The sequence below is a fragment of the Monopterus albus genome, unplaced genomic scaffold, assembly GCF_001952655.1.
Source record: "Monopterus albus unplaced genomic scaffold, M_albus_1.0 scaffold39.1, whole genome shotgun sequence".
Taxonomy (NCBI): Eukaryota; Metazoa; Chordata; class Actinopteri; order Synbranchiformes; family Synbranchidae; genus Monopterus; species Monopterus albus.
Window position 1 is genome coordinate 336,649 of NW_018127919.1, and position 25,382 is coordinate 362,030.

At 40.5% G+C, this 25,382-nt stretch overlaps 2 protein-coding genes across 2 annotated transcripts in view; one reads left to right on the top strand and one right to left on the bottom strand.

Moving 5' to 3' along the window:
- Positions 1-209: 209 nt before the first annotated feature.
- gabrr3a (gamma-aminobutyric acid type A receptor subunit rho3a) lies at positions 210-6,835 on the bottom strand. The gene is made up of 9 exons (XM_020599017.1): positions 6,693-6,835; positions 6,165-6,277; positions 4,481-4,548; positions 4,160-4,383; positions 3,562-3,644; positions 2,710-2,847; positions 1,586-1,738; positions 665-858; positions 210-512 (listed from the first exon to the last, which is right to left on the bottom strand). Exons 1-9 carry the CDS (start codon positions 6,833-6,835, stop codon positions 210-212), a joined length of 1,419 nt encoding a protein of 472 aa, XP_020454673.1.
- Positions 6,836-17,365: 10,530 nt separating this feature from the next.
- The window catches only part of phldb2a (pleckstrin homology-like domain, family B, member 2a), a 17,841-nt gene continuing 9,824 nt past the window's right edge, over positions 17,366-25,382 (top strand). Inside the window, exons 1-5 of the mRNA XM_020598712.1 lie at positions 17,366-17,444; positions 19,440-19,554; positions 20,445-21,412; positions 22,247-22,579; positions 24,998-25,132. Coding sequence (XP_020454368.1) covers positions 19,500-19,554; positions 20,445-21,412; positions 22,247-22,579; positions 24,998-25,132 — 1,491 coding nt within the window. The 5' untranslated portion in view covers positions 17,366-17,444; positions 19,440-19,499. The remainder of the gene's footprint in view (positions 17,445-19,439; positions 19,555-20,444; positions 21,413-22,246; positions 22,580-24,997; positions 25,133-25,382) is intronic.

Below are 25,382 nucleotides of genomic sequence, written 5' to 3' on the forward strand. Positions count from 1 at the left end.
ATAAATAAAAAGCAAAGTAAAGCTTTGTTGGTAAATATGTTCAGCTTGATGCATCTTTAAGAGCGTACATTTATTTTGCCAGATGTTTTACAGTAATTTTAGAGTCTGATCATTTGTGTCTAGCCCAACAATAAAACACTGTAAAATCCTAAAATGTAAATAGTACAACTGCATACTTCAAAAGAGATCACTGCCGCAAAGATAAGGTGCTATGCATACAAACTCCAGTAAATGATGTTGAAAAGCAGATAAGCCAGAGGAAACATGGCTCTGGAGTAGGAGTCGATCATGTAGCTGTTGCTCATTATGAAGCTGAGGTTTTGTTTTACAGAGTGCTTGCGTCGCAGCCTGGTACCTTCCAAGGGTGCAGAGACAGTAGAGTTTCGTGACTGGGTGTTCCTCTCTGTATTTGGGGTGCTGGCGACTTCTGTGAAAGAAGTCAGGTCAATGTCAGTGTTGTGGTAACAGCCATCAAAAACCATAGACTCAGTGGCGTTGAAGGACGCAGGGATCTGCAGCAACAGAGAGGAGAGTTATCATACATTAGGCTTTGAGGTCAGTGAACTCCAGATGGTAGGAAATGATTTTCTGTGAGTCAAACCAGTCACATGAGATTTGGGGAGTCATTAGAGGCCAGAAGAAAAAAAATCTCAACATGAATGACCTTTGTCCTCTTGAGCTTCTTCATCTCCTCCACTGTGGTGAAATAGTTGACAGCAGCGTACTCGATTACAGACAGAAAGACAAACAGGAAACTCGCCCACAGGTAGATGTCTACAGCTTTGACATAAGACACCTGTGGCATTGAGGCTGAGACACCGGTGATGATGGTGGACATTGTCAGAACCGTGGTGATGCCTGAAAGCACCAGTACAACACATCAGGAGTATTAAACATGTCACTTCATAAATAACATTGGTTGTTTGGTTGGATGAAAGTCAGCAAATCTAAAACAGCAACACACTATAATGTACTGCTAAACAATAGGTCCCATTAGTCCAATCATCAGCATACCCAAGTTGCATGGTAAATATTCTAAAAATAAATATTAGAACAAGTGCAACTGCAGCTGTTCAATATTTTTGCATAATTCTGTATCTTATTTCATGTAACAATTTCACCTAATTTTAGCCATCAAACAGAGTTAGATGAAAAGATTGATATCACTCTCTTATCTCTTCACTTAAACTGGGAAGGTAAGGGAGGAGTCGTCCCTGCTGGTTTCATGGTAACCTCACTATGATGACAAGACTCACAATTTGTGTGCATCAAACAATCTAGATATAACACATTAATTTGTGAGCTTTAGACAAGGCAGACTTTGTCACACTGGGACAGAGTCAGGCTAGATATTTTCTCCTTTTACCAGCCTTTGTGCCTAAGTCCTCATTATCTTTAGCATACAAACATGAGACTTATCATTCAAATCTCTGCACAAACTGAATAATTTCCCCAAATTTTGAACTATTCCTGAAACAAAACAAACAAAACTAGGAGTAGTGATGTTATTATGCCAATTTGGATGAGCATACAAATTCATAATATTGTTTGAATTTGAATTTTCAACTGTGTATGGTGTCAGTACCGAGAGAGACACGGGCAGGTACAGCCCTCCTGTCTATCCAGAAAGACACCCAGGACAGCATCACCATCAGCATGGTGGGAAAGTATGTCTGAAGCATGAAGAACAAGATGTGCCTCCTGAGAATGAAACTGATGTAGAGTCGATTATACCAACCTGAAACAGAGAAACAGACAGAAAGTAGAGGCGGGGAGTGGGCGTAATACCAGAGAGTGCCAGCAACAAATAAGACGAACACCCTGTAAACTGTTGCAATGAAAAAGAAACATTTTCACAGAACTAATCTGTCTAGAGCTGAAGGTACAATATACAAAAACCTCCTGGTGTAGTGGATAGAGAGAGAGTCCCCACAAGATTATTTCACACTGGCCCCTTTTCTATCTTTCTTTCCCACACTGAAACTATGACAGCAAAAAGCAGCCACGTTATCAAAACATAGGTTTAGCAGTCAACTCCAACGTAATTGAACTATAAAGCGTGGCAATATTATATTGCATTTTAATGCTGTAAATTAAAAGGGACATGATGACTTTCTTACATATGATCTTGAAAAGTTAAAAATCAATTTCAACTTTAAAATAATCTCAAAGGCTAGTTTATTATTATTTAATCGTCTCTCACAGAGATATTATGTCAATGTTTTAGAATATTCACATATTCATTAAATACACAGAAACATAATAACGCAGGTGTTTGTATAATACAGTAGTATATATACAGTAGTATAACACACAGAAGAACACACACACAGTCTGTGTGATTATGAACTGGTTTTGTTATACACACAAACACATATCCTTGATACCACTGTCATGTCAGTTGCTAAGATATGCTAACACTGTATGTTCATATTAAATGGACATGAGATTGGTATTAAGTTTCTTATTTTCTCCCAGCAAGAAAGTGTATTTATGAAAATATCAAACTATTCCTTTAATGTTTGCTATAGCTGCCAGCAGATGTGACTGTGAATATTATATAATAGTGTGTATGTGTAGGTATAAGCATCTCAGACTTTTGCTTTTGAGAAAAACAGTTGTGTTTTCTTGTGGTGTTTTACTGAGCTCTCTGGTTAATCCCAAAGTGGGTCATGGCTCAGAGGGTGCCAGCGCTTCAACCTCACATACCAGTACTGCTGTAGAAGGCAAGCCCAAAGGAAGGCTGGAAGTCTTCGATAAAAAACTGAGAGAGCACAATCTCGTCAGTCCTTAATGAATCGTTCCCGTTCTTCCAATAGAGCATGAGGTCATTCTCACTGTAAGCATCTTCAAAAGAGGAAAGAAGGGGGAAGGGAGGGATGTGATGACACCTTCACATGCTGCCTCTCTAGAAGCATCATTGATGTTATCCTCAAAGGAGAGGAGAGAATGCACAGACACACTGGACTCCCAACTCTCCTCTAAGATCCAAATCCATGCTGTATCTATTCACTAACATGAGACAGAGGGTAAAGAGATAGAGAAGCAGGCCAGAAAGACAAAAGAATCTCCAAAATCTACATTTAAAGTAATCCTGACTCTATCATCAGTTATAACTGACTTCAAGTTCAGATGAGAACAGAATGAAAAATAATAATCCCTAGAAAATCCTGCATGAGGAAGACAGACTAATGGACAGAGACTGACCTGACTGAGAGTTATTACTCATTTATTCTATACAAAAAAAGATGGTGATGGTTATTATGTGTTTATAAAGTAATGCACTGTGAGTTATGTACAGTGTGTGTTTCCATGTCATCAGTATAACCCTCAAACATATCCATATATTGGTGTTTTTGACCAGCAACGTGGCTGCTGTTTAATAACTTAACGAGCTAAAAAATATCTTTGGCCTACAACTTTCAGTTACAAAATAGTGCATTAAAAGTTGTGTAAAATACAATAGAATTTGAATGCAACATTTGACTGTTTCTCTGGAAACAGCACTGGATATCCAATCAGGAATTTGCCTGCATCAGTGTCCCACATGCCGATACTCACAGCTCTCCAGCTCCAGAGAGCAGTTCTGTGTGTCCAGAGGGAAACTACTGAAGTCCATTGAGCAAAGTGCAGTCACGGTGATCCTAAAACACAGCATACAATTAATAAAACACTCGTATAAAGCAGGAAATCATTCGGCATCAAAAACTGTATTTGCAGAAAATGTTGCATTTGCATTAATAGCTAACGTTTGTAGCTTAATCTCAGTGAATCAACTAGTAGGATGTCAAATAGAATACAAAACAAAACTGGACAGATTTTTAATGGTTCAGATGTTGATGGTACAGTAAGCAATAATTGCTGCTGCACCTGACAAGGTCTGTGGTTGCAGAAAGCTGTTGGGGATGATGCCTTATTGTCAACATCTGTGGCTGAAATGGATAGAATGAACAGGCTACCTTCTCATATTGCTTCAGGCTCTGTGCTAAAATGCTGTAATAGTTCAGTGGATTGTTTTATATCTTTATTGACATCCTTTGCAGAACTCTCTAATATGACTCACTGATTGATATCCCCATGCAAGGTTAAAGCAAGACTGTGCAACTAGAAATACAGTAGAAATCATACACGGTAGTCAAAGTAATTTTTTTTTTTTTACCTGACACTGTAGAGAATGTTGCCATCAGGATAAACCCTGAGCATAATGTTCTCCATGGTCGTATCATGGATAAAAGAGCGTTTGGAGTGGACAAAAAACACGTCAGGAACCCAGATCTTCTTCACAAGCCGAGCGTCAAAGGTGCGACTCTTGTTGCTGCTGGACGGGAAGGACAGGCGATCATCCCGCCAGTAATGCCTCAGGTACAAAGTCATAGTGAAGTCCTAGGAAGAAAAAAATCAAACACCGCTGCCTATGCTCAACAGAGATAAGCACACACACTGTATGTTGGCTAGCTACAGAAATCCTACAGCCACATACCATGTTTACTTCAGATATGCTGTCAATGCTCTCCACCTGCACATCGATGCCAACAGGAATAGCTGAACCTGTAAAAGGTCAAGTGTTGTAATGGATCGTTTTAAGCAAAAAGTGGTTCACCTCCTCTGTGAACTGTCAGTCTGCACATCTGTCAGAGATTATGTCTGTGTAAGCCACGTTGTACAGATGAAACCAGGGAAAGGTTAGATGAAAGTGATGACCCCGTCATCATGGTGGCTTTTAAATATTACTTTGCTTATATGTGCATCATATAATCTCTAAATAAAAACATCATTTCATCAGTTACACACAGCTGATGGATAATGGTGAAAAACAGCACTACTCATCTGTTCGAGTCTGCTACTCACACAGGAAGCTAAGATAAAAACATTATTATGACACACTTGGCTTGGCACTATTTTAAAGAAACTACATGAATTGTATGTTTTGAAAAGATAACTTATGAGACTTATGAATTTTATTTATGTAATGTTAGCAACATTTGTGTTTCTGCTTTACTGCTGGCAAAATGTGACCAAATCCTTTCAAAATAAGACTTTAGCAGACAGGCAAGCGATCCAAAGCTGATTTTATTCTATTTGTCAGATCTGACCTATGCGAATAACTGGTTCATTCCAACAACCTACATGGATACAACATAAATATCATTGCTGTTATATGGGTGACACTCTCTCAGAACTCTCAGCACTCAACATTCAAGAGTCTGAAGCAATCGCTGACATTAACACTCCCATCAGGGGGTACTTTAGTTTGCATGACCCAGCATAAACTGACACAAATGCCATGAGAAGATATCAGTTCTGTATTTCAGAGCTTTCCTGTTCTATGCATCTGTGTTGTCTGTTCCAGATGCAGAAATGGCAAAGAAATTAAGAGCCCCTCTATTGAAACATTGCAACAAAGTGATTCAGTTTGGATGGCAACCACATGTGCTCCTGTTGCAGCCTGCACTGAAAAACCTAGTTGTTGGCTCAGGAAACTGAAATGTTACAATGCTAAGTTAAATACTAGCACACTGAAAGTTTTATATGTTGTAAACATATAACAAGTGGAATGGGCCTGTCAGTGTCTACTGTCAGAATACTGTAGACGTATAATGTGCGCTGTCAACATCCTGTTCTCTCAGTGCAATTATCTAATGAAGCTAAAAGCACTCAACACCATCACTTCAGAGTAGTGAAGTGGGAGAGATTATACTGGGCAGCCCGGTATAAAAGAATGCTTATTTGCTGTGTTTTTGAAAAATGGAAAATACAAAGATTGTCAAGTACATATTTGTTCTACACATTTTTACAGTGTCTAATATAGAAATTCAAATGAAAACCTTTACCTCTGTGCTTGTAGATCATTACAAAACATAGGTCTTATAAAACTGTGTCACTTTTTTTTTTTACTTTTTCCACTCACACAGAATTAAGGGAGCAGTTAAAATGATTTGGTCTCTACAACTGTCTGCAATCATTCTCTCACATGGCCGACAATGTAGGTCACCAAGGGATTTTTGGGAGTCATAATACCAAAGGCACCATAGTAACCTGCACTAACCATACTGATTTACAAAGCAAACACATGGTTATTAAAAATAATATGAAATTATTATGAAATTAAAAAATAAAGAACTAAAGTTAAATAGATAAATGAATGGATGACGTGTGGTTCTTACCTCCAAAGCCCGGCCGCATTGCAAAGTCATGGTCTTCAATCCGAAGCAGTTGCTCAGATTTAATTAGAAGAGACTTAGTGCTGTCCAGCTTTTTCATCTTAAGAGTCACCCTACTGAAAACCAAGGAGAACAAGTTACAGCTTGGATAAAAACTCTTTCTCTGTCTTGACATTTCTCTTTCTACCACAGACACACAGAGAACTGACATTTGGTTGAGTGACTGCTTATTGGACTTTGGCACTGATTGAATTCAAAGGCTTTAATGGTTCTTTCAGTGTGTTGTCACAGATTTAACGCAGCTGTAAATGACCTGCTTGATCCACTATTAATGGAAAGCATCGAGTTTAATTATGCAACTATATTTTTGATGGTGATGTAAAACAGGACACAGACCAAAATCCTCCCAGAAAGCCACAAAATCTGGGTGCCAGGTGTCAAAAAATACATTTCATTAAATGTCAATGGCAGAATCAGTTCAACATTTGCAAAAAAGCAACGCATCATAGGAGAAATTCCAGTTTTCCTTACCCTCCATACTTTTGTTTAGTCTTCTCTCCAACATTCAGTTCCTTATTTCTCCTCTTGATCGGGAATTGTCTGCTGCTGAGCTGGGTGACAGGCCACAGCCAGGCCAAGCACATCAGTCTCAAAAACAGGAGGGCCGCTCTCATGGTTAAGCTGTGGCTGGAGAATCGAGAGGAGCCCAGATATTCCTCCCACTGCGTCAGTGTCTCACCCAAGGAATGCCACAGCTGGCCCTGTCTTCTACTGGGATGTCCATGTCCCAACAGCACTCATTCTGCCCTGCCACATGCACACCCAGCTACTTCTGTGTTATCTGGCGCTTTCATGTCCTGTAACATGGTGAACAATCATTCGAGAGCTCTGGTGTGCTGGCATCCCCCTGGCTGAGCTTGTTTGTCACTGTGCCATCTCTTTGCTAAATGTTGCTCTAACTTCCCGTTGCGCCTGTCCTCTGATTTAAAACCAAATAGCAATTTATTCCTATGACGACAAAGGAATACCATTAATTCCTCTCTAATCTTCTTATCTGTGGTGGGTGAAATCGTTCAGTAACCTACAAACTGGAGGCACCAGAAGGTGGGGAGGGGGGGGATAATTCAACCAGCAGTTTTATCATTCTGACCAAATAAAAAAGCTTGTAGCCTACTTTTATACATTGCAGGATTTTCTCTCAAGTTGTGCACTGTGATGATGGATGTTGCAAATGACCCCATCGAGAGTGGACAGATGCAAGCATATGTCTGGGCCACATCTGCTCTCATGACTCCTAAGTAGATATCATTCATGAAAGAAGATGTGTTTCCTACACTGAGGCTTTGAACTGTTTTTAACTCATCAAATAAATCGGATAAAGGTTCAGGAAATAGCAGAGTATGCGTACCGAAATATTCAAAAAATTGCACCCTCATTTAGTGTTATGGTTTATAGTTTGTTTAGAGACCACAGGATCCATCCATTTTCTAAACCGCTTAGTCCCAAACGGGGTCACGGGGGGCTGGAGCCAATCCCAGCCAGCTGCGGGCAAAAGGCGGGGTACACCCTGGACAGGTCGCCAGTCCATCGCAGGGCTAACACACAGACTAACAACCACTCACACACACACTCCTACGGGCAATTTAGAGACACCAATCAACCTAAGCTGCATGTCTTTGGACTGTGGGAGGAAGCCGGAGCACCCGGAGAGAACCCACCCAAGCACGGGGAGAACATGCAAACTCCGCACAGAAAGGCCCCAGACTGGCCGGGGCTCAAACCCAGAACCTACTTACTGTGAGGCAACAGTGCTAACCACCGTGCATCAGTGCAGCATTAAAATAAACACAATGCTATAAATAAATCTAACACAAAAATACACCACAATCTAAAACAAATATAATTGAATAAAGTTCTTTTTGAAATAAAATTCTTAAAAGTAGCATTTTTAAAGGGCTATTTTAATGGATGATACTTTTTTGTAGAAAAACTGTAAACAAAATTTTTACAAAGTTTTTCAAAAGGGCGTGTATAGTAATTCTAAAGAGAACACCAGGGTTAAAGAAGTCAAATGTAAATCCTTTGAAGGTGCTGGGACTGCTGTTTCCTGTTCCTGCGGTAATCATATTTACTTCCTGTTTACTGTGTCTGCATCGTGTTGTGCTTGCTACCAGATTGTTTATCGATTAAACTCACTAATTTCTAGGTTTATCTGAACATCAGCTAATTTTTTGAGTCACAACATACACCTGCACTACATAAGCACCTGTGTTACATAGGCTTTTGCTAATTTCCAAATTTTACTTGCTACTTTAGGTCAGCTAGCTTAGAAGCTAGCTAAGTTGAGATCAGTGGCTTTCTCCTCTTCCTCTCCTTCTTTCTCTTGCTCGGAGAGTCGCATGTCAGAGGTTTCTTCCATTAAACGGAGTATTTCCTCCCCACTGTCGCCAACTGCTTGCTCTAGGAGAATGTTGGGTTTTTCCTCAGTGATAATAATGATATTATTATTATTATTAACAACAACAACAATAATAATAATAGTAAGGTCTAGTACTTAATTTGTAAAGTCTCCTGAGAAGATTTTGTTGTGATTTGGCACTATACAACTAAAACTGAATTGAAGCTACCCGGTCCCGGATAAGTGGAGGAAAATGGATGGGTGGATGGATGAAGCTACTTTACTCAACAAGTTCAAAGTTGAACCTGTTTTTCCCCAGTGTAACCACTAGTTATTTAAGGCTGAGACATGATAGGGCAATGGGGACAATTTGCTTCCTCAGAGTAGTGCAAAACTGTTATATAATGGACATTTTTACAGGGAAAATAATCAGCTATCACCTCTGCATGTTGTTGTTATTGTAGAAGTGAAGAATGATGCATGAGAGTTGTCTCTTAGTGGTAGAATCTAACTAAGTATTTATTTTAACTTAAGGATTTGCATACTTCACCATCACAGTGCAGTAACAAAGATTTTTCATAATGTCTGAAAAAGTGAAAATGGGAGAGGGTCTCATAGCTACACTTCCCCCCTGCACAACCACTGTGCAGCCTACAGCCCTTTTGTTGTTATTCCAGCTTCTCTGCTCTGTGTTGTCAAAGCACGGTCTGTAAATTAGTGGCTGCCAGAGTGAAGAGGTGGCGTATTTAGCACAGAGGGTGGGACAAAGAAAGAGCGAAAACCTAGGGTTAACATCTGGATGTGTTAGCATCTAAAGCTAACATTTGTTTTGAATTGTACCTTTATGATGAATTAACATGATTTTAATTTGGGAGTAATTTGAGCTTTGTTTAAAGTTAGTGCTGTGTGTCACATTACCAGTAACCAGAGCATTCTACTGGACTGACACATTTACTGGTTAGTCAGCTAACTTTAGCTTCAGACTGGGAGCTGTATTTTGTACATCTTGTTGCAATTAGGCGTCTGTCGTTCTGTTTGTCAAGACTGTGTTTCAAATTTTTGCATTGTCATTATGTTTTCAGGAAAATATTTGACTTTATATTTATGTCATTTTCAAAAATTTATAGTTTTTTTACTCAAAATATGTTGTTATAAAAGTGCTATACAAGTATAAGACCATTTACCATTACCAACAAGCAGTCCACATATATAGTCAATCTCCAGCATATGGGATATTCAACAGGACAGATTTTTAATGAGCTAAATGTCTGTGTGATTTATTGCATATTAGACATACATTAAATGATTATGTTTGGTTACCTTGTATATGTGACCCCACAGCTGCTGGGCACCAGGCAGCCGTTCACATGTTAAGGTGACATCTCATTTGTGGCCTCTAGAGGTCATTGTCTTTCAAAATATGACAAAGACAAGACAGAGCACTTTTACCATTGAACAGCCATGTTTATGTTGTTTATTTTCTGTTTATGACAAAAATGACCACCTTATTATAGCCCAAACTTTTCTTAACTTTTAAGTTACAAATTATTTTGTAGCTGAAATTGTTTTTGAGCTGATTTATTATTATTTTCTATACACTATGATGCTTGTGTAGGGTGAGCTAGTGAAACCTCTGTATATAAAACAAGAGTTAAGATAAGTTAAGATTCTTAAACATTATATTTTTGCATCTGGTTTATACAATAAATGAAACGTACCTCAACTTTTTTTCACAGTGGATTTTGAACATTGTGATACAATTTAAACTAGGTATATCTGTAGGTTTTGACAAAAGGACTGCCACATTACAGCAGGAAAGCCTTCTTATTAAATAAAAGTACGGTGTCATCAGTGACAGTTTTCCTTTAATACCTTCAGATGTTTTCTTCTGCTTTTGTTTTTTGGAGCTAATTATTTTCTTTCATTATGATATCTGATTTGGTGGAGCTCCTCCTTTCAAAATATAAGTAATGCACATCTGTTTTTAGACAGCAGGGATGACGTGTACTCATTTTGTGAATAGAAAAAATATTACTCTAGGTTTTACCTGTGTTTTTCTTAAGCCTGGGAGTTGTGTATAGTGGAGCATTCACAAGGAGGCTGGTTAAACTTTTACCTGCCTGGTTAATTAGTCAGTGTTTGATTAGTGTTCGGAAAGATGTAAAGTGGAATCGCACATTCATAGCTCACTGCACACAAATGTGCTTTCACACACATGCTTGTCAAATAACATAACAGCTCAAGTGGTCTGACATGGCAAAGGCACACGGACTCATACCTATGCTGCTTGTTTTCTTGGAAAAAATGGTATGGACAGACTCAAAAGGTATTGTAACACATAGTCCATAGATGAACAGTTTGTTTTGACAGATGGGAATTTAATAGATGAAAGTGCTGTGAGTTACTGCTCTGTATAGTATGCAAATTGCTGTGGTAAATGACCTGAGTTGTGATTTATTTCAGTTTAACTGTTACTGGTGAGCTAATTTTATCTCTGTAAAATCCAAATATGATGGCAAAATGAAATGTGTAAGAGTTAGATTAACTGCCAAATAACAACGTAAGGATATGATTTCACTGAAAACAATCTTCTTTTTGTTATTGCTGACACTGGATACATTTCATCACACAGTTACAAAAGGTGCTTGTTTTGACAGACTGTTTATACTGGGATAGCGTGTTACTATACATACGTATGTAACCCACCTATACCCAATTAACTCATAGTAACTGTAACTGATAAATCTTAAGTCAGTAATAAACCTCTGTACATTTTGTGCCCTTAGGTCCTATGAGTACTGTATATGAATTTTCCAAACCTGTGGTACCATCAGAATATTGATGAGATTGATTTATTTGCTTGCTTATGCTTGTAAAGATGAGGCAGGCAACATGGGCAGCACTGCAGCAGACATACATTAAACTAAATTATAAAAGTGATTGCTCTTTGTCACCTCCACTTTAAAAATTGAGTTTATCTGCGACTTCATTCACAGTATGTTAAAAAATATTTTACAGCTCAATTGTGTAAGAATGACAGATCTTAATATAATTACAACTGTTATAAGCCACATTAGTTTTGCTTCATATTTTCACAGCATCAATAAACACAGCAGCATTGTGTCCTCAGTACACTGCTAGTGTTACACAGCTGTGACAGCTGCACACATCTGGGGGAAACACTGAGCACTCTGTAGGGGTGGCGTGTGTGAATCTTTATTGCAATAAAACAAACAGTTCATATTTTGATTAGACAGTAAAAACACAGGACCGAAATCAGCTGTGCTCTTCTGTCAGAAATGAACATTTCTCTTCAATTTCACGCTGTTGTATATCAGAAATGCCCCCCCCCCCACACACTTTTTTATTTTGTTACACTGTGCTATATGTGTTAAATGAAATAATACTGACAGCAGCACTGCTTGTGCCTTTTTTTGCTTATGTTTGTACTATTCCAACAGATCAAGGTTTTACTGTATTTTTAGAGTGTGACAGTTGCTCATCTTGTTTTTTTGATTGAATAGTTTACTCAGACAAATCACCAAAGATGTGGCTAAAGGAAGTTAAAGTAAAATGCCTGCAAACATATATAATTATGAAGGAAATCAAGCAAAACATTTTGCTTGTCATTGTCATACTGTTGAGAATAAACGTATAAGAATATACTGTACAACTAGAACATGAAATGCACATTTCTTAAAATAAAACGGTTATATTTATTTAACAATGTAGTTCTTACTAATTATATGAGGAGCATTTACTGGAATTTAAATGGTGAAGCTTCAGTGACAAGTGTATGGCATGCTCTTGAGTCCTGACTGTAGCTGTACCATCTCAAAGTCATATTACCAGATGCTAACGTGACCTGCATCATCCACGATGACTGCATCCTGCCCTGCAGCTTCAGACCCACCAGTACTGTGGTGATCCACTGGTACAAGCAGCAAATCCCCGTTCACAGCTTCTACTACAACAAGGATCAGTATGGACTCCAGAATAAGCATTTTAGTGGACGGACCAGCTTGTTCAATGTCTACATCCCTCATGGAAATGCTTCCCTGCTCCTCAGGAGGGTCAAAGTTCAAGACAGGGGCAGGTACAAATGTTACACGAGCACACGAAAGGGCAACCAGGAAATGTTTGTCAATCTGGAGTTGAAAGGTCAGTACAGCGTAACAGCATTACATTCAATAATATTTGGCCATATCGCTACTTTTCTATGTTGTCTTTAGGATACAATAAACCCTCTGTACAACTTCCTGCTCTATCTGATTATTTGTGCCACCCTGTTCACTTCAAAACAAAGCGAATATATAAGCCTATGCCGAAAAGCCACTGACTTCTTATTGTTTGTGTCACAAATGTAATCATACTGTATCCCCATTAAATGCTCGCACTACTGTCTTATGTGTTTTCCTTCCAGCTCTCATCCAGTCAGTGATCATGGAGATGACTGATGAGACGGTCACCTGCTCCTCTTACAACATCTACCCCATCCCTCAGATAACATGGGCCACAGACCCCCCCTCTGACATTGGAGCTCTGGAAAATTCAACCATTAAAACCACAGACCACAAAGGTTTATTTACAGTGGAAAGTACACTGAGAATTGTGGGTAATCTGTCTCACTACACTTACTTCTGCTCTGTCATATCGGCAGATGAGACCCAGGAGTGGACCGCCTCTCGGAAAAACCAAGGTGCATTTTGGTGACATAATAACGGAAGTTTTACACGAGGTGATTTCTGACTTACAAAAGACTCACATGTATGTAAACTCTTTTTCAGAGGACATAACACAGGAAGAGGGCCACGCACTGTTCATCCCATGCATCAGTCCACACAGTCTACAGAATTTCTCTCTCACCTGGATCTTCACCTCACCCAATGAGCCCACAGTTATCTTGAGATATGTTAGCAGAACCAGACACATTTTTAACCTCTGGGAGAGCAAAGCTGAACTGGACCAGGACCTGCTTCTGCAGGGAGACGGCTCTCTTCTGCTTCACAAGCCAGACAGAGACGAACACTCTGGGACGTATACCTGCACCTTCTCAGGCCTGCAGAGCAGACACATCATTCAAACTAAAGTAAACCTAACCGTTGTATCAATAAGTGAGTATTAGATGGTTCTGGTTCTGTTTCTACAAATCAGTGCAGGGAGGAAAATATAAACACTTCACTAAAATAAATGTGGCTTCTTTGCCTTCCAGGTGAGGATGAGCAGGTTGTGCAGCGCTCATGGTGGAGCACTGCAGCTTCCGCAGCCTTTGTCTTGTTCACCATCACTGTAGCTCTCCCTCAGTGTGTAAGGCAAAGAGGTATGTGAGATTCTGAATCTGCAAGGCATGCAAACCTTTGTGAATGAGGATATAGCTTCATGTGGCAGCTGCAGTTCACTGGCAAAAATTGTAGAAATAACTGAAATTCACTTGCAAAGACTGTCTTTTAAATACATCAGTATGGTCTGATATCACGCATGTCAAAGTCATTCTTGGATTGAATAACTTTTCTTTTCTTACTGATACAGCAATGGAGACCAGGATTGATTCACATAGATGCAATGGAGCCAGACATGTTGAAGGTGGACTTCATAAAGATCTAAACACCACAGCTTCATACAAAGTTGGACAACGAGGAGCTGAATGCAGCAGACTGCAGCTACAATTTGAAGCACGGGATGACCTGGTGGGCAGTAGGCCAGAAACAGCTGCTTTACCACCAGATACTCAGACAGAACAAGAAGAACACGCAGTAGCATTACCTGTGGAAGGAAATGATGGGCTGCAGTCCAGCAGCCTGAACAGGGTCTGATTTGGAACCACTGAGCTCAGCCATCACATACTGTACCATGATCTTTAGCACAAAGCATGTAGCCATAAATGAGCAGCGACCTGTGGATGATAATGTATACAAATGTATAGGCTATCTCCCACAGAGACTCATCCAGATGTAATTATGTAAATCATCCCATCCCATCATCCTTCCCATCATCCCAACTTGGGGTGATGGCAGGGAGGACATGGTTCCGAGAGACTATGGGTGGGGGGATGGGGTGAGGTTTGAGATTGGAGGGTAAGGAGGTGAGGGGAGCACCCTCTTGCCTCTTTATCCCCTCCCCTCTCCCACCTCCTTACCCTCCACACTCAAACCTAATCCCATGTAGCTGCAGTGTGTTCAACATTTATGGGAGTTTATTGTAGATAAATCACAGCTACATGAACTCATAATCAAGTTTTAGTTTACAGAGCTTATAAAAAGGCTTTTCTTTTGATTTATAGATTGTTTTCATACTGACAAACCAGAAAATAATCTAAAGATGATCTCTGAGCACAGCCTAATCTATAAACTGTAATTATTGTAATTCTTGGCTCCTTGTATTATGTCATTTAAAACCCAAACAAAACCACACTGTGAATGACAAAAACACCACAGAAAGACTTCCACCTAATATCCAATGAGCTCACATGTATGGTTATCTGACCCCTGACCTTTGGCCCTTTGAAAATAGTTCAAACAAGTTTAAACAACCTGTGAAACCAAAGTGAGTTGAAGTTACCACCAGGGGGCACAAAGGAACAGAGTTGAATTTTTCTCTGAGCCTCAGTAAAGCAAAATCACAGCACCGTGACAGTGGACCACCTAAGGGGGCAGGGCTTAGGGTCACAAATCATTGGACAGGGGTGCCATAAATCAAGGGGCATTGCCTAGCAACTGTGTTTGATAGAAACAGTACTCTATGCCTCTCTTTTTACCTATACCGCTTATCCTGACAAGCATCATAGGTGGGCTGGAGCCAACCCCAGCTGACACTGAGCGAGAGGCAGGGTGCATCCTGGACAAGTCGGCAGTCTACACAGGGCTGACATGTAGACAAACAACCACAAACACCCACACTCACTCCTAGGGGCAATTTAGAGTAACCAGTCAGCCTAAGCTGTATGCTTTTGGACTGTGGGAGGAATCTGGAGTAGCGGGAGAGAACCCATGCAGGCACAGGGAGAACAGTTATTAAGGCATGCATCCTGCAAATGAAGTTTTCTCTATGATGATGAACTGTGGTGACTTCAAGATCAGCTCATTTTGCCATTAACTGCTCTGAGGAAATGCACATCTTTCAGTTTAAGCAGTTCAGGTGTGTGAACATTGGGACAGAGCTTGAACTTTGTGCCAGTACGTTAAAAGAGAGATCACGAGCATGTAAGTGTTGGCGTGGGTGAGAAACATTTGACAATAATATGATGAAGTATTTACAAGTCTTTTCCTGCTTTAAAGGAAAATTTTCTAAATGAGACAGAACAAGGTGAAAGTTGAGTTAATGAGGTCAAAGTCCAGTTTGAAGAAAACAATCAAAATTGATCCCCATCCAAAACTTTTGACTTTGGCCTCTAGTGACTGGGTGAGACACTTGAGATTTTCGGACTGTGACTCAGACTTCCCAACGATTAGTTGATTATACACCCATTCCCACAATCTGACACCAGTGTTTCTTCCATCGTTCTCCCCTCTTCGCTGTTTTTTTCCACAGTCTTCTCTCAGAATCACTCTGCACATGGTTATAGTCTATAGTTGCTTACACACACAACAATATGTAACAAATGTTGATGTGGTTACTTGAAATTCTGACCTTTTTTAAAGCCATGTTGGGATAAGAAGTAGAAAAACATTCCAGTGCTCCACATGACAATTACATTTTTATGTTGACAATAAAGTTAACATGTCCCAGCTTTCAAATGAGACACTTCTGAGATTTATATGCATGATACGTGTGTGTGTCTGCGTGTGGTTTTATGACAAAGACCCCGGCTCTGTGTCTGGAAGTAATCATCTCGTCCAGGCTGCGCTCCACAGCCCCCTCCCTATGATGTAAGTGGAGTTCGTTGTAAGAGGGTTTAAGATTTTCAGTGGAAAATCAATTAGTTTTTCCAAAGTAACTTTTCATTCATTCTGAATCTGCTAGTTCAGTTTTTACAAATTGTGTACCACAGCATTAAAGAGTGTGATCTGCTTTTAGAAAATAATATGTTAGATCAGACCATGAACAGAGCGGTGCTCCTTGTTGTCTCTGACTGCGAGGGGATTTTACTCTTGGCCTGCACAGTTACAAGGGGGAGTGAGGTTGGCTCTGTTTCAGACATGGCGATGGATGGGGCCTCCTCCTGTCTCCATATTGCTGAAACAACAATCCAAGAGTTCACAACTTTGAACACTAATGCCTACTTTGGCTTTTTCTTTTCTTCTACAGACATTGTTGGACACCTCCTTTGTGACCACTGGACAAAGTCTAGTGTTCTTCTGCCCAAAATGATCAGAAAGCCAGAAACCTGCTGGCACCAAGACAGTAGATCTAGTTCAACGAGAGGGTTAGTTACACAATGAAGATTAGACACTCATGTGATAAGCACTGATATCCGCTAACTTGGTGTCTCTATGCTGGACTATACTGATAACATGCTAGAGTAACTTATTGATCAGTGCTCCAGGGTCAGAGGTCAAAGTCATAGACTTAAAAAACTCTGGAGCTGGACAGGATTAAACACAATGATGCTTTTACAAACAGAGTTAAAAGCTTTATTTCTGTTCAGTCTTCCCTTTTTTGGTGCTTGGTTTTCTCCATAACAACAATTCTCCATCTAACCAGAGAGGGGCAGTCACCGGTTCTGATGCTGAAAAGTAAACACACTCTCTCCCCTCTCTCCCCCTCTCCCTCTCCTGGGGAGGAGAGTCTGAGCAGTCGGGGTGGGAGGGGGTCTCCCGTCCCATCTGGTCCATTGTCATGAGAAGACTTTACTCTCCTGTTTCATATAAGAGGAGTGGACTGCAGCTTCAGCAACAGACAGACCAAACAACTCAGGAGCTACTATGTGACTCGGACAGAAAATAAAGGTTAGTCGCTTTTCACCTGCCCTAAAAGTCGATTTCAGTCAGTACTCAAATTTCCTGGTCGATGCAACAGTGATGCTCAGATAAAAGAAAAATTTTTTTAAATCACTTGGCTGCGTTTTCCTTAACATGCACCTCAGTTTTTTTAAAGCAGCAGTTGAGTCGAATGCACTTAATAGGCTTAAAATTACCCCAAAAATGACTTGAAGTGAATTATATGACTTTGTGGTTCAAAAATGTGCAAAAAGTCAAGTGATTGTATTTTGGGCTGTCATATTAACTGTATCTGATTTTGTTAAGTTTAAAAGATGGAGATTTTTCCCATGTTTATTTCAGTTGATGACACAACCACTGAAGCATGTCTGTTTTTTGTGTGTACAGTACGTGTATGAATGCATGAGTTGTTAATATATGATGATGAATTAAAATATTGTAAAAGTAGTGCACTGATTTCAGAGCTGAAATAATAATCATCTAAAACAGGTCATTTCTGGAGCAAAAGCTGTAGTTATAAAACACCCTGTTGTCCTGGACAGTGAGTGAGACTTGTAAGATAGTTTGAGCCTTATGCAATGTTAAAGTATTTACAGTATCTCCACAGTGTTACCACACATTAGATTAAAGCCAGTTTATCAGTGCCCACTGTTTACATCTCCCTGTGTGTTTACGATGTACACCACTCTGCTGGCCTGGAGTCAGGGTGATTCATTCTGAACCCTTGCATCTGACATGCGGCTGCTTTCCCCCCCTTTTTTTCCAAAGGTCTGGAGAATGAACTCATGCTGATTGATTGTGTGACTGTGTAAAAGGATACCTTACTTCCTGTAGGCCCTCTCTCCAGACAGCAGGACCACAAAATCGTAGCTCAGCCGTCTCTGTCTTTCTCTGCAGTGTGTGTGTGTGGTGTCTGCAGATTCAGGAAATATTAATGGCTGACTTTTAAAATCCCTCTATTGCATCACTTGAACTATTAATATCCTCATTTACAATCAAAAGTGCGGAGAGGTGAAGATGCATTTCTTTTATTTGATAAATTTAGCCTTCTTTCCTTTTTTTGTTGTTGGCTGCTCAAAATCTCCACAAAAATACTGAGGGCTGCTACTTCTATGTTTATAATCAGTAATCGGTCATTTATTTATCTTTTTGACGAGTTGATTAGTGATTTACTTACTTAATTAAATGTCAAAAATATGTTCTGCTCAACTTAATTTGACAAAAAAGTCCGAACATATTTAATTTATTATTATATGTAATAGCAAACAGATTGGAACTGTTGTGCAGCTGTAACATAGACCTACTTAGTAGTTTACTCAGAAAATGTTGGTTACTGTTTAAATGTGTGCTCAGTCTTCAGTCAGCAGAATAATCATTTCAGCATGAACTGCAAGACACATCAGGTCCTCTAACAGCCCTAGTCTGGGTTTCCCCCGCCTTGGATCTCTAACTTGAGGCTGCTGCCTCAATGAGTCTGGGGCTCTAAGGGAATACTTTCAATGACAGGTCACGGGTTTGGGGCTAAAAAACATTGAGTGCTGCTTTTCAGACTGTGGTATAATTGGTAACACTGAGCCAGACATAAAAAATTTCCTCTGGATCTGTTTTCCTGCTTAGTCTTAGGGAGATTTTTTTTCTTTCTGTTGAAATATGCATATCTGAAATATCTGCTTGAATTGAGGCATTGTTGCACATAGTTTTGAAGAAGTTGAGGGGCCACAAGGCATGGATTAAGCTTCCTGAGATGGTCTTTTTATCTTTCATTCCTAGATGGAACGATGCTGCTGTATGACTTTACAGGAAGACTTGTGCAGGGTATAAGGAAGGAAGGTTGAACGGATTGTTATGTACAGTATTTACTAGTATTACATTAGATAAAATTAGGTTGAATTAAGTGTGGTATGAGGTATAACTGTTTGTGACAATATTATTCGATGTAATAAGTTTGGTATTTTTTCATAGTTTCGAGTTTCATACCTGTTCTCTCCCTTTTCCTCTTCTCAGGGATCAAATCACCCAGGGCCCAGCCACATCCTGCATCCTCGGTCCGAATCAGAGAGTGTGATGAACAGCATGCTTCCTCAGAGGAGTGCCGTCGCCACACTGGGCTACAGCTCAGGTAAGACAGCGTTCAAACATTTGTTTACACTCGGCTGTGAATCTGACAGTAATCTACAGATATGGATGATACATTTTACTCATATTTGATTTCATATCCCGCCTGTGCTAAATGAACAGAGTCAGTGGAATGACAGAAAACAAGATTGTTTAGCTGGCTAATGTCAGTATGGAAGTCAAAACATTTAATGCAGCAGGTTCATTGAGTTAAGGCAACAACTTTCCTCAGCTTGGAGCCTTGAACAGCTATTTTTCCAACTGTCTGTTTTCAAGATTTTTTAAAATGTATTTTTCCTTTCTCTCTCTCTCTATTTTATTTTATTTTTTCCATTTTTCTCCCCCCTCCTCTTTTTAATACATGCACTAGATTAGAACACACAGACGCTACACACAAACCAGAGAAATGAGAAAGTTTGATTTAGCCAAGCAAACTAAATGCTCAACGCCAGGAATTCATTTGTTTAATATTTGTGAAAACATTTTTAAGACAAAGGCGAACAGGAGGTGGGCACACGAACTCTGTACCTATATGTTCATTCACTGTCCAGCCGTCCAGGACTCAGGGCATCATCCTCACTCTGCTACTTGGCTACTTTTGCTGTCCTGAATCTTTCTTCTGCAGTTCAGACTATGATGCATCCTGACTTGTCTTGATTTGCCAGCATTCTTCCATTTTTAGAAGAAGCTCAACTGCTGATTGAGCCAATGTTTGTATTGGGCTCAGAACTGTATGAGCATACATTCTTGACTGGTTTCCCCCCTTACTCAGCACATGTGGTGAGTAAGGGGGTGTTGCTGCTTATTAAAGAAGTTGCATTAAACCTGACTGCATTACATAGGTCAAAAAGAGAGAAAGGATTTCATGGTCTGTCAACTTTCTCTTTCCTACAGATTGTGTGAAGCTTGAGCACAGCGGCCGAGGCTCAGTGGGCGGGACGTTGCTGAGAGGCACCCGCTCTAAGGCAGAGCTACAGGAACTGATGGAGACGCTGCAGCGCAGAAAGAGTGATCTAGAGGCCAGCCTGAGGGCAGCTGAGTGCAGCCGCAAGTATCTTAGCATGGCATCACCTGTTGGACCCCAGTCCACCAGGCCACTATCAGCTCTCAGCAACACTGAACGCCCTCTGTCTGCCTCTAGAAACCTTTCCTACATGTCCAGCAGCAGCGTGCCTCCATCACCTCGCCAGGGCGAACGCCAACTAGGCCCTAATAGCTTGTTCCGTCATTCCCACCCTCGCCACCAGTCCCAGGACAGTCTGCTCCTCTCGCACACAGCAGATGGAAGCTCTTTGTTCTCCTCCTATGGGGACCCCCCACCTCGTTCTCCCAGGATCAAAAGTGGAGCGGCCAGTGTGCCGTCCAGCCCTCGCATGGGCCGCAGGCTCTACTCTCAGGGCAGAGCTGGAGGAGACACCCGGCAGAGAAAATACTCCACTGGCTCCCTCAACAGCCTGGGGATGCACAGCCGTTCTCTGCCACGGCTTCACAATGCAGCAGAACCCCCTGCTCTGTCGCTACCGACACGCCACTCAGTGGGTTCACACCGAGGAGTGGGCTCATCAGGGCAGCGACGCAGTCTGTCCTCTCTGGAACAGCCACCAGATGTGACGGTACCAGCTAGCATGCCCAGCACTCCCAGGAGGGCCAGTCTGGCCTCTCTGAACTCTCTAGGTATAGAGATCGACGGGATGGGCTTAGATCTGGGCTTTGGAGAGAGGAGGCTGTCCTTTGGGAAGAGTGGGCTGGGTCCAGGACAGAGGGTGGGCAGCATCAGCTCTTTGAATGGAAAAGAGGAGCTGAGAGACTACCACCAGCACCAGAGAGACGAGCGACTCAGGGAGCAAAAAGTGCAGAGACTGGTGAGTTTCTTTTTGAGCTTTATTCTTGCCCTTTTATAGTAACTTCAGAAAGCATTCACAAAAGTTTTCAGATTCTTTGCTATGGCACTCCAGATTATAGAGTGTTTGTCAAAATTATCCTTGAAATGTGTCTACAACATTACTGAGTCTACCTCTGGCAAAATGAATTGACTGGACATAGTGTAGAAAGGCACATACCTGTGCATATAAGGTCCCACCAAAAACAAGCCATGAAGTCCAAGTCTCTGTAAACCTCTGTGATAAAACTGCAACCAGCAGTTCTTCCTAGAGTTGGTTGGGAAAGAAGTGCCAAGGACCCGGAAGCCATTCTATCAGAGCTTCAGAAGTCCTCCCAGAGATGGGAGACCCTTCTGGAAGGATGACCATCTCAGCAGCTCTCCATCAGTCATACCTGGTAGAGTGGCTCTGAGTAAAAGGCTTATGACAGCCTGGTTTGCCAAAAAGGAAGAATGAATGCAGGTAAATGCAGAGAGGTCCATAAGAAAATCAGCTCCAGAGTGTATGTGACCTGAGCCTGGGGTGATGGTTCACCTTTCAGCATAACAATGACCCAAAGCATACACCCAAAACAATACTAATTTATGGGTTATGGGTTCTTAAGTATAGATTGATGAGCAAAATAATTTGATCCATTTAAAATGAAATTTACAGGACGAAGTGAGCAAAACGTTAATGGGTCTGGACACTTTCTGAACCAACTGTATATGTTGTTTTTGTAGATTCTTAACATCTTGACTTCTTCCCCTGAGGAGAACATCAAAGTTTACAGTCTAATAACTCAAACATGATAACATGTGGTTCCTCTGTCTGCAGGAATGTCAGCGCCTAGAGACCATCTTGAACCTGTGCACTGAATTGGGCCATGTGGAGAGAGAGCCAGTGGGTTCAGCTGTTTCTGACCTGCAGAAGATCAATAAGGAGCTGGAGAAGCTGCAGGTGTCAGATGATGAGTCAGTGTTCTCTGACTCTCCCAGCAGCACCGTTCCAGAGAGCTGCTTTGGAGCCAAAGCCAGAGACTTCCAGCTCTCTGATGAGCAGCAGGTCAGCCAGTGTCAGCAGAGCAGCTACAGAGAGGCCAGGTCCCACTCGCCTATCATCAGCCTGAACAGCAGTGCCCCCTCACCTTCCACGCACCACAGAGCCAAAGTAAGTTTCATCAAATCTGATATATGCTCATAAACATTAGAACAGGAGGGTGAAACTGTAAAGGGAATGAAGTAAGATTAAATCGTGGTTGCCTCAACCGAGAAATGTACAAAGTTTAATCACCGGAAGAATTTCTTATAAATATGTCATTATTTAATTTGACAAACAAGTCATGTGCCTTTTATTTATTTAACCCAAAGTTATAAACCACAAATTTTCAGGTAAAAGCAGTTTTATCCTACATAGATGCCTTGACAGTTTCTGTGCCACATGTGAAATATATCTGCTATACACAGTAGTTCCCTCAAAATTATTCTCATGGTGGAACAGCAAAAGTAGTGATCATAGCAGGTACAGTGCTTTCTGTTAACAATCTCACAATGCAGAGTGCTATTGGACATTGTGCAGATATGGTGGTGGATGCAAATTGATGGTGATATGTCTCTGAAGCATCAATATACAGCTCACTACTGAGTAAAATACTCAGTGTCTGTTATAGTGTGAGCCAGTGTGCACAACACCAGGACCCTGGAACTGAAGCAATTAAATTAAATTTAGCCATAATTCATTTTATTAGTTATACCTGTTCTTCTCCTACTGTGACATGTGAAAAAGGTCTGTTGTTCGCAGGTTTGTCACTGCATGTGTCATATCATTCTCTAATTTGTTCTCCCCTCCTCCTTTCCTACATGTTAAAGTAAGCGAAGCTGTAGTGAAGACTAATGGGATACACCCCTCCTGTGGAATGCCGTTTATCAGGCTGCTGATAGCTTGTTTATTTTTGTTTGTTTACACATTTTAAGATCAGGGTAACATCTGTACATTTCCGGATTAATTAGCATTTCCCTTTCCATATTTCCAAAGATTTTAAAATCTAGCACAGATTGCAACATTTTCAGAGAAACCAAATATGTCAGTATGTGAACTATGTGAAAATAAGATAAATCAAATTATGTTCACAGGGTCTAGAATGTTTTGGGTACTGACATTTTCCTCCAAAACATTAAGGAACAACCAAGGTGGTTGCAGTGTGGTAGTTAATGTGCTGCAAAAAGCATTCACACTGATTCACAATTTTGCCTCATATTTGGTTCAGACTGGATGTGTGTAGATGAAAAGTGGAAACATATGTAGCGTGAAGCTCTGACAGTGATGGCTCCATGTTTGGTGTGTCTTCTACAGTATTATTCACCTCATAAACATTTGGCTGAGGGAGACTGCTCACGCATTTGTATACTTCCTGTTTATACAGGTTGTTTAGACACATAAACAGGGAAATGACTGTTCCTCACAGATTTCATTTTACTGTAATTTAACCTCATCTTTCCTCTCCTCAGCTTTTTGAATGTATTACAGTGTTGCAGCCTTTCCACACACACTGAGAAATGAATGAATGATGTTTAATTTACAAAGATAAATATACCAAATATGCATTAAATACTGTGATTCCAGCTTCTTGCCAGTACATCTCCTTCTGCTGCTGAGTTACTGCCTCTGTTTTTCCACCCTACAGCACTCACAAGCTAATGGTGTGTCTGGTTTTAATGAAGAAGTCCTATTTTTTTTCAGCACTCTGTTCGAACTCTTAAAGGAGGGGGGGGAGCAGGAAATGACTTTATTCCACAGAGAATTTGCATGTGCATGTGTGCGTGTGTATGCATGCACAACTGTGCGAGTGTGAGTGAAGAAAGCTTGTGTATTTGCATGGCAAACACATGCACCTTTCCAGATCTTTAACATAACAAAACAGTTATCCAAACAAACACACTACTTTTGATCCCATTATGGAAATTAAATTTCCACGCTGAGACTATTAAATGTGACAGAGGTTTACTGGCTCCAAATACCTCCTCTTCCATCTCGTGCATTCCTCCAAGCAGTGTGTGCAGGAAGAAAGGGCACTTTCGACCCATCTGTGAAACTATAAATCTAGCATAGCGTGTCCACATGAGCCTCTGACCATGAAAGAAAATCCTGTTGGTTCCATTAAAGAAAAATACTTGATAAAGCAGAATCTCTAAAAAAAAAAAAAAAGCGCCATGTATGAGTAGAGATAAATGTTTGTAGGATGCTGGTAGGCACTAAAATATGTGGAAGTGCTTTGGTATGACTGGCAGTGGAGTGCAATGATAGGAGTTTCCATTACACCAAGGACAGAAGAATCCCGCTGTCAGTGATCCAGACTCTGGATGAGTTAGAACAACAGCTGCTGTTGTCCAGTTAAATACAAAACAGATTCCAGTGGTTGGCAAATTATTTTCACACCTTTTTACAGTATAGGAAATAAGTAGTTTCTCATGTTTATTAGACTTTTTTAAATTCTTGATTGAACATACTATAACCAAAAGATGCTCCTACAAATAAACCTAATTATAGGGTAGTGCCAAGCATTTATGTTTGCTCCTGATGCCACTACAGGCCTTGGAGAGCATGCAGCTGAAACAGGAAGTGACGCATATAGAAGAAGAGAGGATCCAAGTCCTGAACAACATTGAGGAGCTGGAGCAGAAGATCAAAGACCTGGACAACCAGATGGAGGAGTCTGTCCGAGAGGTAGGCGGCACATGATATTAACACAACTGACACTTGAACTGTGACAGTAATATACTATCTCTGAATTTGGATAAAACTAAATTTATGGTATTTGGGAATTGTAGACTAGATAATGAACTTCAATTGAAAATTGGGGGAGCTAATATAGAACGAGTATATGAAATTAAATTTCTAGGTGTCATAGTTGATGACAAATTCTCCTGGAAATCTCATATCAGATATGTTCAGCACAAAATAGCAAAAAATATAT